A 14489-nucleotide genomic window follows, 5' to 3' on the forward strand; every position below is an offset into this window, starting at 1 on the left:
CTTTCACTGCGAGCTCCCAATTTCAGCAGCTCAGAAGCAGATCTACCCCCATTCCAGTTCAGCTCCAGAAGCCCAGGAAATCCTGCAGGGCTAAAGATCAAGCTGGAGAGCAAGGCAAGGACTGCACCCAGCGCAGCTGACCTGAAGTTGGCATGTGTTGCTTCTCTGCCGAAGGCCGAGCACCCCAACCTCCCTCCCCACTTCCCTCTTCAACACTTTCTTTGCTTAGAAACACCATGAGAACTTGGAAATGTAGAAGCTGATGCATTAACATGCGTGGTGTTATCTTTTTTGTTGTTTCAAGCCCATACCTCCCGCCCTAACGACTTTTCCTGGACTTACATCAAACCAATATAATCTTCTAAATTCAGTCCAGCAAGCCAGACAAAGCTTTATCTTTTTTTAATGGAAAATTTCAAGCATACACAAAAATAGAGTTAGAGTTATCATTCTGTATCTGTAGGGGATTGGATCCAGGACCCCCATGGGTACCAAAAGTCTGAGGATGCTTAAGTCCCATATAGACAATGGAGTAGTGTTTGCATATAATTTACACAATCCTCTTGTATACTTTAAATAACCTCTAGATTACTTTAAATACTTAACATGAGTACAATATAAATGTTATATAATAGTTGTTAGATTGTAATGTCTAGGGGATAATGATAAAAAAAGGAAAGAAAGAAAGAAAGAAAGAAAGAAAGAAAGACCTGCACATGTTTACTACAGATGCAATTTGTTTTCTGAATATTTTTGATCCATCATTTGCTGAATCCACAGATGTGGAGAACAAGGACACAGAGGACCAACAGTATAGTGAAGTCTGTGTATCCATCACACATGACCACAATGGTCAACCATGGTCAATTTTGTTTCATCCGTGTCTCCAACTGTGTTATTATGAAGCAAATCTAAGATGTTAAATATTTCATCTGCAGATATTTCTGAATGTACTGCTGAAAGATGACACTTTTTTTTTTTTGACAGGCAGAATGGATAGTGAGAGAGAGAGACAAAGAGAAAGGTCTTCCTTTTTGCCGTTGGTTCACCCTCCAATGGCCGCCACGGCCGGCGCATCGTGCTGATCTGAAGCCAGGAGCCAGGTGCTTCTCCTGGTCTCCCATGCGGGTGCAGGGCCCAAGCACTTGGGCCATCCTCCAACTGCCTTCCCGGGCCATAGCAGAGAGCTGGCCTGGAAGAGGGGCAACCGGGACAGAATCCGGCGCCCCGACCGGGACTAGAACCTGGTGTGCTGGCGCCGCAAGGCGGAGGGAGGATTAGCCTGTTTGCCACGGCGCCAGCCATACACTTTTAAAATCTAACTACAATACCCTCACCATCCTCTCAATGTTCAAATTGCCTGATGATATCAGAAGTTGTTGTTGTGGTACAGGGGCTCTAAGGTGGTCCACAATGGCCAATTGGTGTTCAGGTTCTTGTGTGATTTCCTCTCCTTTACCTGTGGGATGGATGCAGTCACTTGTTTCTAATGAACATACCACCACAAAAATGATAGGATGTCACACCAGAGGCCAGGTTGCAAAAAAGACAGTGGCTGCCACCATGGTTGCTCTCTGACTATCTCTCATTCAGGTCACCAGCTGCCAAAGCTGGCTTCAAAGGTGTGTGACCTGTGCAGCCACAGGAGTCCTGGGCCTGGAAGGGCTCTGCCTTCGTTTTAATGCTTTGCCACCACTCAGATAAATTCTGAGTAATTTTTGAACTAGTGGCCCTGCACTGCTATTTTGTATTGGACCTTGCACATGTAGTTGGTCCTGCCACCTGCCTTGTTGTGAAAACACCAAAGCAGCCCATGGACTCACACAGGGAGGAGCACGGGCCCGGCAGCAAACACAGCTTGGAAATGGATCTCAGCTCTGCCAGGAGCCACAGACGTGCGCCTGAAGCCTACCCTCCAGCTTCAGCACAGCCCTGAGATGACTGGCGGCTTCACTGCAACCTCATGAGAAACCTTAGGCCAGAAGTATGCTGGGTTGGGTGGTGAGTTTTAAAAAAATAATTTGCTATTAGAGGCTGTGTTTTATTTTACAAACTGAGGATTTTAATCAGAACTCAAATACAGCATTCACATTAGTAGATATGTCTTCTTAAGACTCTTTACAGGGGGCTGGTGCTGTGGTATAGTGGGTTAAACCTCTGCCTGCGGGTGCCGGTTCGAGTCCTGGCTGCTCCTCTTCTGATTCAGCTCTCTGGTATGGCCTGGGAAAGCAGCAGAAGATGGCCCAAATCCTTGGGCCCCTGCACTGCTGCAGAAGACCTAGAAGAGGCTCCTGGCTCCTGGCTTTGGATTGGCCCAGCTCCAGTCGTTGCAGCCATTCAGGGAGTGAACCAGCAAATGCAAGACCTTTCTCTCTGTCTCTCCTCTCCCTCTCTTTGTCTATAACTCTGCCTCTCAAATAAATATATAAAAATCATTTTTTAAAGGGACTCTTTATAGATTTCCCCTCTACATTTGTCCCTAAGCAAGGCTCTGCAGATTGCAGGAAACAAAAAAATATGCTCAAATTAGCAGGACCAGCACTGTGGTGTAGAAGGTTAAAACTCCATCTTTGCATCCCATATTGGGGCTGGTTCGAGTCCCAGCTGCTCCACTTGCATTCCAGCTCTCTGATAATGCACCTGGGAAAGTAGCAGAAGGTGGCCCAATTTCTTTGGCCCCTGCACCCACGTGGGAGACCCAGAAGACATCACAGCTCCTGGCTTTGGCCTGGCCCAGCCCCAGCCATTGTGCCCATTTGGGAAGTAAACTGGCAGATGGAAAATCTTTCTCTCTCTCTCTCTCCCTCCCTCCCTCCTTCTCTCTATATATCTCTGCCTTTCAAATAAATAAATAAATCTTTTTAAAAAAGATAATAATCAAGACGTGGTATTGACAAAGGGATAGATACATAAATCGATGGAACAGACTAAAGGGAGTTCATAGGTAGATCACAAGAAATATGGTTGTTTTATCTTTGACAAAAGTGAAAAAAAAATTAAATGAAGAATAGTCTTTAAAAATGGTGTTTGACAGCACTCTGGCCTCAGAATCAGCCTTTAAGGCATTCAGATCTGGCTAAAAAGCCCATGAGAGTATCTCAGGCATGGAAAGCCAAGACATTGTGGCAAAAAATGACCTACATGAAAGATCTCTGTGAGTGAGATCCCTGTGGAAAGAAGGGGCCATCAAAGAAGGAAGTACCTTTCTCTGAAGGGAGGAGAGAACTTCCACTTTGATTATGGCCTTGTCTAAATAATGTTGGAGTTTGTGGACTCAAGAGGCCTCCATAGCCTTGGCAGCTCATGACGAGAGTCTCGGGTGATTACTGACATCATAAAAAAGAGTGTCAATTGTTAAATCAACAACAGGAGTCACTATGCACTTACTCCCCACGTAGGATCTCTGTCCTTAATGTGTTGTACCATGAGAATTAACAGTAAAACTAGTCTTCAAACAGTACTTTATAGTTTGTTTATCTGTGTGGGTGCAAACTGTTGAAATCTTTACTTAGTATAATCTTCTTTATATAAAGATAATTAAAAATGAATCTTAATGAAGAATGGGATGGGTATGGGAGGGCAGGTATGGGGGGGAAGAACTGCTATAATCCAAGAATTGTACTTATGAAATTTATATTTATTAAATTAAAGCTTTCTATTAAAAAAGGTGTTTGAAAATCCAACAAAAAATCTAGCAGTAACTTCACACTTTACCTGAGTGAAAAACCATCACCTAAACTTCATACCTTCTCTAAATCTTAACTAAAAACGGACAGTAAATCTAAATGAAAAGCATAAAATTATAAGATGCTTAGAAGAACGCACAGAAGACAATCTTTGTGACTGGTAGTTAGGGGAAGGGTTATTTTCTCTCTCTCTCTCGCTCTCTCTTTCTTAGTGAAGGGTTCTTACATATGATAGCTAAAGAGCAATGCATGAAAGAAAAAATAATTGATAAATTGGGTTTTATAAAAGTAAAAATCTTTTTGTCCTGCCAATAACACTGTCAAGAGAGGGAAAAGGTGGGACAAATGTTGTGGCACAGTGGGGTAAGCTGCCACTTGGGTCACCTCCATCCCATATCAGTACTGGGATTGAGTGGCCTCTGCTTCTGATCCAGCTTCCTGCTAATGTGCCTGGGAGGCAACAGATGCTGCCCAAGTATTGGGTTCCTACCTCTCATGCTGGGGACCCAGATGGAGTTCTTGGCTCCTGGTTTCAGCCTGACCCAGCCCCAACTGTTATGGGCATTTGGAGAACTAAACCAGCAGATGGAAGCTCTCTCTCTGTCTGTCCCTCTCTGTCACTTTGCATTTGAAATAAAAATAAGTAAATAAATAAATCTTTTTAAAAAAAGATAAGAAAAGGTAATCTACAGACCAACAGAAAACACTTGCAGATATGTGATAAAGGATTTATATCCAAGGCTGGCACCGTGGCTTAACAGGCTAATCCTCCGCCTTGCGGCGCCGGCACACCGGGTTCTAGTCCCGGTTGGGGCACTGGATTCTGTCCCGGTTGCTTCTCTTCCAGGCCAGCTCTCTGCTATGGCCAGGGAAGGCAGTGGAGGATGGCCCAAGTGCTTGGGCCCTGCACCCGCATGGGAGACCAGGAGAAGCACCTGGCTCCTGGCTTTGGATCAGCGAGATGCACTGCCTGCAGCGGCCATTGGAGGGTGAACCAACGGCAAAAAGGAAGACCTTTCTCTCTGTCTCTCTCTCTCACTATCCACTCTGCCTGTAAAAAAAAAAAAAAAAAAAAAAAAAAAAAAAAAAAAAAAAAAGGATTTATATCCAGAATATATAAGGAATTCTCAAAAATCAACAGTAAGGAAACAAAAATTCCAAAGGAAAAATAGGTAAAGGACTCTAATAGACACTTCACTGGTAAGGATATTAGGGTAGCACATAAATGCACAAAAAGATGTTCAACTTCTTTAACCATTGGAGAAATGCAAAGTAAAACAATGATGAAAGGGGCTGGAGTTGTGGTGCACTTGCCACAGTGACATCCATACCTGAGTGCCAGTCAGAGTCCCAGCTACTCTGCTTCTGACCCAGCTTCCAACTAATGCACCTGGGAGGGCAGCTAAGGATGGGTCCCTGCTACCTACGTGACAGATGAGGATGGAGTTCCTGGCTCCTGGCTTTGGTCTGGCCCAGCCCTGGCTGTTGTTGCCATTGGGGGAGTGAACCAGCAGATGAAGATCCCTCTGTATCTGTCAATTCCTCTCTGTCACTCTGCTTTTCAAACGAATGAATTAATAAATAAATAACTTTAAAAGCATGATGAAATTACATCCCAGAACGGGTAAAGCAAATGACACTAAAAATTACGCTTCATTAAAATTAAAAATGAAACAAAACAAAACAAACTTTGCTCTGAGATGAGCCTATTAAGAGGACAGCATAAGAGTTTGTGTTGGGTGATGAAACCATTCTGTGTCCATCTGTGGTGGTGATTTCACAAGTCTATACCTGTGTTAAAATTTAGGAACTGTGCACCAAAAGGAAGTCCTTTTTAGTCTATGATACTTACACATAAATAAATATTTAAAGTTTTGTTAAGTATTGAATTAGATTTGGCTCCTCAAACTCATGAAAAACATTTAAACCCTGAGGTTGGGGCTGGTGTTGTGGCACAGCAGGTTAATCTACTGAATGAGTGCCAGTTTGAGTTCTGGCTGCTCCACTTCTGATCTAGCTCCCTGCTATTGTGCATAGGAAAGCAGCAGAAAATGATCCAAGTACTTGGGCTTCTGCTCCCATTTGGGAGACCTGGACAAAGCTCCTGACTCCCAGCTTAAGCCTGACCCATTCCTGGTCATTTTGGCCATTTGGGGAGTGAACTACTGGATGGAAGATCTCTCTCTCTCCACCGTCTCTGTCTCTGTCTCTGTTACTCTATCTTTCAAATAAATCAAAAACAAACAAACAAGCAAACGACCTGAGGTCTTTTGTTAATGGTTAATGGATTAAAGTGGCCTAGGGTAATGGTTTGCTTTGATTATGGTGTCTGAAGGCAGAGGGTTTGTCAAAGTGATTGGATGAGATTAGATTGCTAGGGTGGAGCCCCATGATTGAATCGTGATGGCTTTCTAGAGACCTTTGGACATAGAAGAAGAACGTACTACCTGTCTCATTGCTTCTTGCCTGGCCAGGTTATCGTCCATTCACACACACTCTGCCATCACCCGCTTCTACCAGACCTCAGACCAAGGGGGTCACCCAGTCTTGGGCAGTGAACCTACAAACTGTAAGCTGACACAAACCTTCTTCCCTTCCAAGTTGCTCCTCGGGGGTATCTTAGTTAAAGCAACAAGATCTGACTCACACCATCTCCCTTTGCCTTTTCCCAGTCGACAGTGCTGTGCTGGAGCTGCATTGTTTTGCTGCTGTGCACGCTTGCACAAGGAGCAGCCTCCACCTGTCTGGAGGGCCACAGGAAGACAGAAGTGGCAGGGGTGTTTAAAGACGATCTGGGGAGCTATGAACTGCTGCGAATAAAGGAACAATCAAACCCTTTCTCTTCCTCTGTGGCCAAATATGATCTTCGGTTAACTTTCTGCTCTGTTTCCCTGGAAACTGAAAACTGTAGGATGTTCAGTTGCATTACCAGGCAGACTCACTTCTGGTACAAACGAGCCTGATTAGTACATTCCATCTAGAACAGGAGGGCTGTGAGTGAAAGATGACGATCCAGTGGGAGGCCCTGGCCTTGGGCTCCTCTGAGCACAGGGACTCTTCTAATGGGGCGTGGCCCTTGTGGAACTCTGGAAGCAACGATTACAGGACCGTTTCCAAGAGCTGCTGGTTCCCCTTTGGGGGACAAGGGGTCTAAAGCCCAGATAGCTCCTCTCTTGTGATCTTGTTGTCTTACCTATAAACTGCCAGTTGGAACCACAGAGAGCAGCCCCTGGATTACTGTGTCACCTGCTGGAGAGATGCCATTAATTCTGCCCTTTACCTTTCTAAGGAAAACCTGTGCAGAGTGAGATTTGTTATAATCATGAGTATGAAATGACCAGTTAAACAAAGACCAAGAGTAGGTGTTGCAGATGTTCTGGGAAGCATTCATGGGTTCTAATTCCAAAGTCTTTCAGAACCACCCTGTGTCAAAAAAAAAAAAAAAAAAAAAAAAAAAAAGAAGAAGAAGAAGAAGAAATCTGGCAGGTAAGAGAAGAAATAACGAAGTGAGTGAAATTCGCATTTTGTTCTGTTCATCCAGCACAAATGCATGTTTACTCTGGGCAAGTGGAGGAGGTCTTGTACATCATATTCGGATGAAAGCCTTTGTCTGCCTTACCTTGGGGAACTTGCACAAGGCCAACACTTAAGCCAGCAAGTAAGTCTCCAAGAAGCCAATCCTTGAATCGATACAAACACATCCATTGTAGGAAGGGAAAGATGGTAAACATGCATCTTAGGAACCTGGGCCATGAGCAGCTGTGAGAAAGAAGAGCAGAGACTTGATTAGGTTCTCCACGGACAACGCCTGCATAGCCAAGGAAAGGCGCAGCACACCATTCTTCTTGCCTTACAGAATTTCTCATCCGTACTATTGATATTTTGACATATCGGACTGGGTAATCCTATGCTGTGGGACTGAGCATTGCAGGGTATCTAGTAGCATCCTGGTCTCTAGAATTCAGTAGCACCACCTCCCCCAGTCGTGACAGCCAAAAATGTCTCCAAGACATTGCCAAATATTCCCTGGGGGACAAAATCACCTCTGGTTGAGAACCAGTGCTTATGCCTCCGGGAAAACTAACCCTGATATGATCAGCATATGGTAAGTTCTGTTGTTTGACTGGATGATTGGAAATAATTAGATCTACCAGTTTTCCAGTAGAAACATGGTGTGCTATTGCTTTCTCTTGATTAGCACAGTTTTTTGAGATATCATATTGATGGGTGGCAGGGGCAGTTATCATACTCACACTACATTAATTCTGACTTTGACTTGTCATATGTAGAAATTTATAGAAAATATACCATCTGGAGTCCTGTGCTGAAGGAGTTAGCCATGTAAAGAAAGACCTTTATAAAATGTTTTATTTTCCTTTAACCCAGTGGGTCTTCACCAGAAGCAACTGTGTCCTCCAGGGGAGATATCTGGCAATGTCTGGGACATTTTTGATTCTCATCACCAGCATCTACTAGATAGAAGCCAGCGATACTACTAAACATTCTATAACGATCTGGGCATATCTGCACAAAAAGATACCAACCAACCAGTGAAGCCAATTTGTTTTTATTTATTTATAATTTATTTTCTTTGAGAGGTGGGGGTGGGGGAAGACTTCCCATTTGCTGGTTTACTCCCTAAATGTCTGCAACAGCAAGGATAGGCTGAAGGTGGGAACCAGTAATACACACTTGGGTTGCAGGGACTCAACTACCTGAGCCATCATGTGCTGCCTCCTAGGGTGCACATTAGCAATAAGCTGGAACTGGGAGCTGAGTCAGGACACAAACCTGGGCATCCCAATATGGGGTATGGGTATCCTAAGCCAGACTCCCAATTTTTTTTTTAAAGATTTGTTTTATTTATTTTAAAGACAGAGTTACAGAGAGAGAGGCAGAGAGAAAGAGAGAGAGAGAATCTTCTGGTTCATTCTCCAAATGACTGCAATGGCCGGAGCTGAGCCAATCTGAAGCCATGAGCCAGGAGCTTCTCCCCGGTCACCCACATGGGTCCAAGAGTCCAAGGACTTGGGCCATCTGCTGCTGCTTTCCCAGGCACATTAACAGGGAGCTGGACAGAAGGGAACAGCCAGGACTCAAACGAGACCCCATATGGGATATCAGTGCTGCATCACAGTGCCAGCCCTCCAATTTGGTTTTAAATTGCTGTTTGTTATCTATATGAACTGAAAGTTTAAAGATTTTTTCACCTATGACCTGTGCTAGATAACTAGTTTTAACTATAACAACAAATATAACTCCAATATATGAAGAGCTAAAATGTGTGCTCAGAAAATAAGTAATTTCCAGCATATTTGACTCTCATAACTGTAAGCATTACTATCCCTATTATAATCAAGGGTAGATAAGTGTGAGCAGAGCTGGGGCCAGAAACCAGGTCTTCTGATTCCCAGTTCAGTGTTCTATCCACTCTACTACCTTCATAGTTCCTACTGATAGCTGTCAAATTCTGCCTGGGAGCCAGGAGCAAGACCACTGGCCAGAAAGAAAGAAATACCACATTGCCATTCTCCTGCAAGTTTTGGGTATAAGGCATGTAGACATGAATTTGGATTTTAGTGAAGGCATCTTAAAAGGGAGGAATGTAAGAATCAGTATGAAGTCACAGGGGCAGATTTTGACAAGAAAGGGGGTATTTTCACTTGCTAATAAAGAGGAAGGAAAAGAAAAGAGATAAGAGGTTTTCTGCAAAAAAGGAAGAGGTGAAATTAAAAGATTATTTTATTTCCTAAAAAGAAAAGCACACGAACAACATACCATTTATCCAGCACTTTCTATCTCTTAGATACTTGACAAGTACACTTGGCATCCTCATGGTTACCCTATGAGGTAGGTGTCAGTGCTGTGCCTGCCTCACAGATGAGGAAACTCAGGCACAGTACGGTTGGATAGCTTACCTAGGGATATTCTTGGGAAGCAGCAGAATCAGAATTCAGGACCAGTAGCCTGGTTTCAAAATTGTCAACCATTGTGCTGTGCTACCTTTCTGGTTAAAATTCAGAAGTGGAGACAACTGTGTTTTTGAAGTAAAAAATAAGAACTACTATTAAAGTGCACAGCAGGTAGAATGGGTCAGATTTGAGTGTTCAGATGGCAAGGTTAGGGCAAATGGAGAGGAGTTTGGTTGGAATTTCTTTGGTAATACTTATTTAGAATGAAGGTAAAGTTTTGTAGAGACAAACTCAACGTGGTCTCCAAAAGCTCTGACACATATGTCTCTTGACCCATCCTGGAGCAGAGGAAATGACCATGGAGACACGGGGCTGGGGAGAGACATACGAGACCACACAACTTGGGAAGGACAGGATATGGACAAAGGAGATTGTTTCAGGGACGAGGGGCCTGCCAACTGTGGATGATACATCAACCAGGGGATGTGAGGGACTGCTACATCCAGAGTGTGGGTGAGCACAACTTGAGCAATCAGGATTCTTAACCTGAGGTTTATGGATCTCCAAGGGGTCTGCAGATACAATTTGGAAGTTTATGTGGATTTCCATAGAAAGATTTATATCTTTATTCTCAAAAACCTCAAACTGAAATCTATCATGTCCTTCAATTATGAATGTTGGTAACAAACCACCATATCATCAGCAGACCTTGTCTTTGTTGCCGATAACAATCATTAATATTGCCATATCCTATCACAACTGCTACATTTATCTGGAAACATTATTTACATTCATCACTACTTGGAAATTATGAAGTTATCAGACCCACATTGTTAAATAACATAATTTTGACATTTTTTATACTTTGATAACTATATTTTCACATGACTGGTTTTCTTCATAGTCCTATTTATTTCATGTATTAAACAATTATTCTGGGCCAGTGCCATGGCTCACTAGGCTAATCCTCCACCTGCGGCGCCGGCACCCCAGGTTTTAGTCCCGGTTGGAGCGCCAGTTCTGTTCCAGTTGCTCTTCTTCCAGTCCAGCTCTCTGCTGTGGCCCAGGAAGGCAGTGGAGGATGGCCCTAGTGCTTGGGCTCTGCACCTGCATGGACACCAGGAGGAAGCACCTGGTTCCTGGCTTCGGATCAGCGCAGCGTGCAGGCTGTAGCAGCTATTTGGGGGGTGAACCAACGGAAGGAAGACCTTTCTCTCTGTCTCTCTATCTCACTGTCTAAATCTACCTGTCAAACAAACAAACAAACAAACAATTATTCTGGCCAAGATCATTCACTGGAGAAAGAACATCTCTTCAACAAAATGTGCTGGAAAAACAGAATACATGTGAAAAAGATTGAAGTTGTTCTCTTACCTTACACTATAGACAAAAAAGTAACCCAAGGGGCTGGTGTTGTGGTTTAGTGGGTAAAACTGCTGTCTGCAATGCCAACATCCTATATGGGCACTGGTTTGAGACCCAGCTGTTCCACTTCCCATCCAGCTCCCTGCTAATGCAACTGGGAAAGCAGCAGAGGATGGCCCAAGTCCTTGGGCCACTGCACCCGCAGAGGAGACCCAGAAGAAGCTCCTGGCTCCTGGCTTTGGATCAGCGTAGCTCTGGCTGATGTGGCCAATTGGGGAGTGAACCATCAGATGGAAGACCTCCCTGTCTCTCCTCTCTCTGTGTAACTCTGACTTTCAAATAAATAAATAAATCTTTAAAAAAAAGAGCAAAGGAAATGGATAGATGTTTCTCTAAAGAAGACGTACAAGTGGCCAATAAGCACATGAAAAGATGTGCATCATCTTAAATTATCAGAAAAAATGCAAATAGAAGACAAAAACAGAACACCACAAGGAGAAACACCATTTCGTACCTGCTAGAATGACTATAATAAAAAATAAAAGATAATAAATGTTGAAAAGGATGTGGAGATGTACTTTGCCAGTGGGAAGGTAGAATGATGTGGCCACTATGCAAAAATAGTTTGGCAGCTCCTCAGAAAGTTCAACATAGAATTACAGCACAATCTAACAACGCTACTCCTAGGTATACATCTACAAGAACTGGAAATAGAGTCTCAAACAGATCTCCCATGCCAGCGTTCCTGGCAGCAGTATTCACAATAGCCAAAAGTGGAAGCAACCAACTGTCAACTAACCAATGAATGAATACACGACGTGTAGTATATCAATAAAATGGGATGTTACTCAGCTATAAAACTAAATGAAGTACTGATGACATGTACTGCAACCAGGATGAACCCTGAATGTATCATGCTAAGTGGAATAAGTCAGGCACAAAACAACAAACATTGTATGAGTCCACTTAAACAAAATACCTAGGACGGGCAAGTTCATAAAGACAGAAGTGGAAGAGAGGTTACCAGAGGCTGGGAGGAGGGGGGAAATGGGGAGTTATTGCTTAATGAGTACAAAGTTTCTGTTTGCGATGATGAAAAGGTTTTGCAAAGAGATAGTGGCGATGGTTGTACCACATGGTACATATTTATAATGCCTCTGAATTCTATGCTTCAAAACAGTCAAGAGAGTCAACTTTATGTTATATTTTACCACAACAAAACACAGGGAAAAAATACTATTCTGATAAGAGGCTCATTAACTTCATCTGATCATTGAAAGTTTCACAGTACAAAAGCAGGTAAAGAGGCCCTGGGTTGCAGGTGGTGATGGTGGCGGGCTCTACTGTGACTGTGAGTACTCCGTGGATAGTTGAGTACCTGCATAGCACCATGAGAACTACGTTGGATAGGAAGTTAGAAGGAACTCATTCTGCTACCGTTCAATAGTGCACCATGGTTGACTTTTTTTTGCGAGGCTACTGGTTATGGTGGTTGACTGAACAGGGTGCCTATTAAATGTCATCCCCAGGTACTGTGAGGATACCCAAAGCTTTTATGCCTGCTATGATATGGATACAGTTTGCTCCTCAAAGATTCACGTACAGGACACTTGGTGCTCAGTGTGGCAGTGTTGGGAAGGGATGGAACCTTCAAGAGGTGGGGCCTCATGGGAGGCGCTTAGAGCACAGGGATACCACCTCATGAAGGATTGATGCTGTGACCTCTGAGTTCCAGCTCTGGTGGAACTAGAGTAGGACTGACCCAACAGGTTGGTACAAAGCACAGTCACCCCAAGACTTGGCCCCTCCACACGCGGTTGGTTCCCTTTCTGCTTCTCCTGTTATGACACAGCCAGGGGTCCTCCCCAGGGCTCTGGCACCAGGCTGTTTGGACCTGCCAGTCACCAGGATTGTGAGCCAAATAAACCTCTTTACCTTACGACTTACTTGCTTGAGGTATTTTGTTACGGGGATAGAAAATAGACCAAGACAAGCAAGAAGGCACCATAAGACAAACCACATCCACACACAAAAAAGCCTGGAGAAAAATTACACAATAGACTTCAGGGTTCTGAGGACAAGAAAGCAGAGAAGGAAGACAGAAGTAGGCACCAAAGAAGTCAGGTTAGAATTCGATCCTGCGTGGGTTGGTGATGCTTCAATGATTGGCTACACGCACCGGCACCGGACATGGTGTCTGAAGGTGGTGATATCAATATCCATGTTCCCGGAGGAAAGGCCCCTTTTCCTGTGTTCCTGTTGAAAGTTCTCTTCATTGTAGATGTCTCGCTTAACATCATAGGAGAAAGAATTTTGCCTGTATTTATAGTTGAAACTCTGGGTACTTCTCTCTGGTAGCATCGTTCCTGGAGGAGTGGAAAGAGATGAGATTTTAAAAAACACACACATAGCCGGCGCCGCGGCTCAATAGGCTAATCCTCCGCCTTGTGGCGCTGGCACACCGGGTTCTAGTCCTGGTCGGGGCGCCGGATTCTGTCCCAGTTGCCCCTCTTCCAGGCCAGCTCTCTGCTATGGCCCGGGAAGGCAGTGGAGGATGGCCCACGTGCCTGGGCCCTGCACCCCGTGGGAGACCAGGAGAAGCACCTGGCTCCTGCTTCGGATCAGCGCGGTGCGCCAGCAGCGGCGGCCATTGGAAGGTGAACCAACGGCAAAAGGAAGACCTTTCTCTCTGTCTCTCTCACTGTCCACTCTGCCTGTCAAAAAAACAAACAACACACACACACACACACACACTTCAAAAAGATCTAGATCTTCAGGGTTAGCGCTGTGGTGCAGGGAATAAAGCCACTGTCTGCAGCACCCATATCCCATGAGTCATGAGTCTCATGAGTCTTGGCTGCTCCACTTCTGATCTAGCTCCCTACTAATGGCCTGGGAAAGCGTTGGAAGATGCCCAAAGTGCTTGGGTCCCTGGGAGACCTGAAAGAAGCTCCCGGCTCCTGGCTTTGGTCTGCGGCCATTTGGGGAGTGAACCAATGGAGGGAGGGAAGATTGATCCCTTAACCCTTTACTCGTCTTCACAGCATTTGCCAGTGCCTGACTCAAGACCTGTCTGCTTGTCCATGGTCTGTTTCCCGCATCACATTAACTCTAGAGGGCAGGGACTTGACTATTCATGGCTGCATCCCTAGAACCAGAATCCAGACTTACACTTAGTTGTCTCTCAACAAATATTTCTTGACTTTCAAGTATCCAGTTAGCAGCATCCTGGTATATTAGAAAAAGCAGTGCATAAAATGTCAGGAGACAGAGGTTCTAATCCTGGCTTATTTAATAATTAGTTGTATAATTGGGAGCAGATTTCTCAAAGATTGAGTTTCAGGCTCCCTGTCCCTAAATGTCATGACTGGACAGCATGATCTTAAAATATAACTTTAAGCTTTTAAAATCTGCGTAAACTTATTTTGGGGCAATTCTGAAACTCCCACATATAAGTGTTCTTCAAAAACTTCATGGAAATGTATTTTATGAAAAAAATTATGCATGACTATCAAAATATTTTGCA

General features: G+C 44.1%; 1 protein-coding gene across 4 annotated transcripts in view; it reads right to left on the reverse strand.

Annotated features, from left to right (window-relative positions):
- The window catches only part of SLC26A8 (solute carrier family 26 member 8), an 85174-nt gene that overhangs the window by 65268 nt on the left and 5417 nt on the right, over window positions 1-14489 (reverse strand). For all 4 annotated transcript variants that reach the window (XM_062186015.1, XM_062186014.1, XM_062186013.1 and 1 more), the window contains exons 2-3: window positions 13143-13329; window positions 7306-7445 (exon numbers count right to left, since the gene is read on the reverse strand). In XM_062186015.1, coding sequence (XP_062041999.1) covers window positions 7306-7445; window positions 13143-13324 — 322 coding nt within the window. In that variant the 5' untranslated portion in view covers window positions 13325-13329. The remainder of the gene's footprint in view (window positions 1-7305; window positions 7446-13142; window positions 13330-14489) is intronic.

This window comes from Lepus europaeus, chromosome 3, assembly GCF_033115175.1.
Source record: "Lepus europaeus isolate LE1 chromosome 3, mLepTim1.pri, whole genome shotgun sequence".
In the NCBI taxonomy this organism is placed as follows: Eukaryota; Metazoa; Chordata; class Mammalia; order Lagomorpha; family Leporidae; genus Lepus; species Lepus europaeus.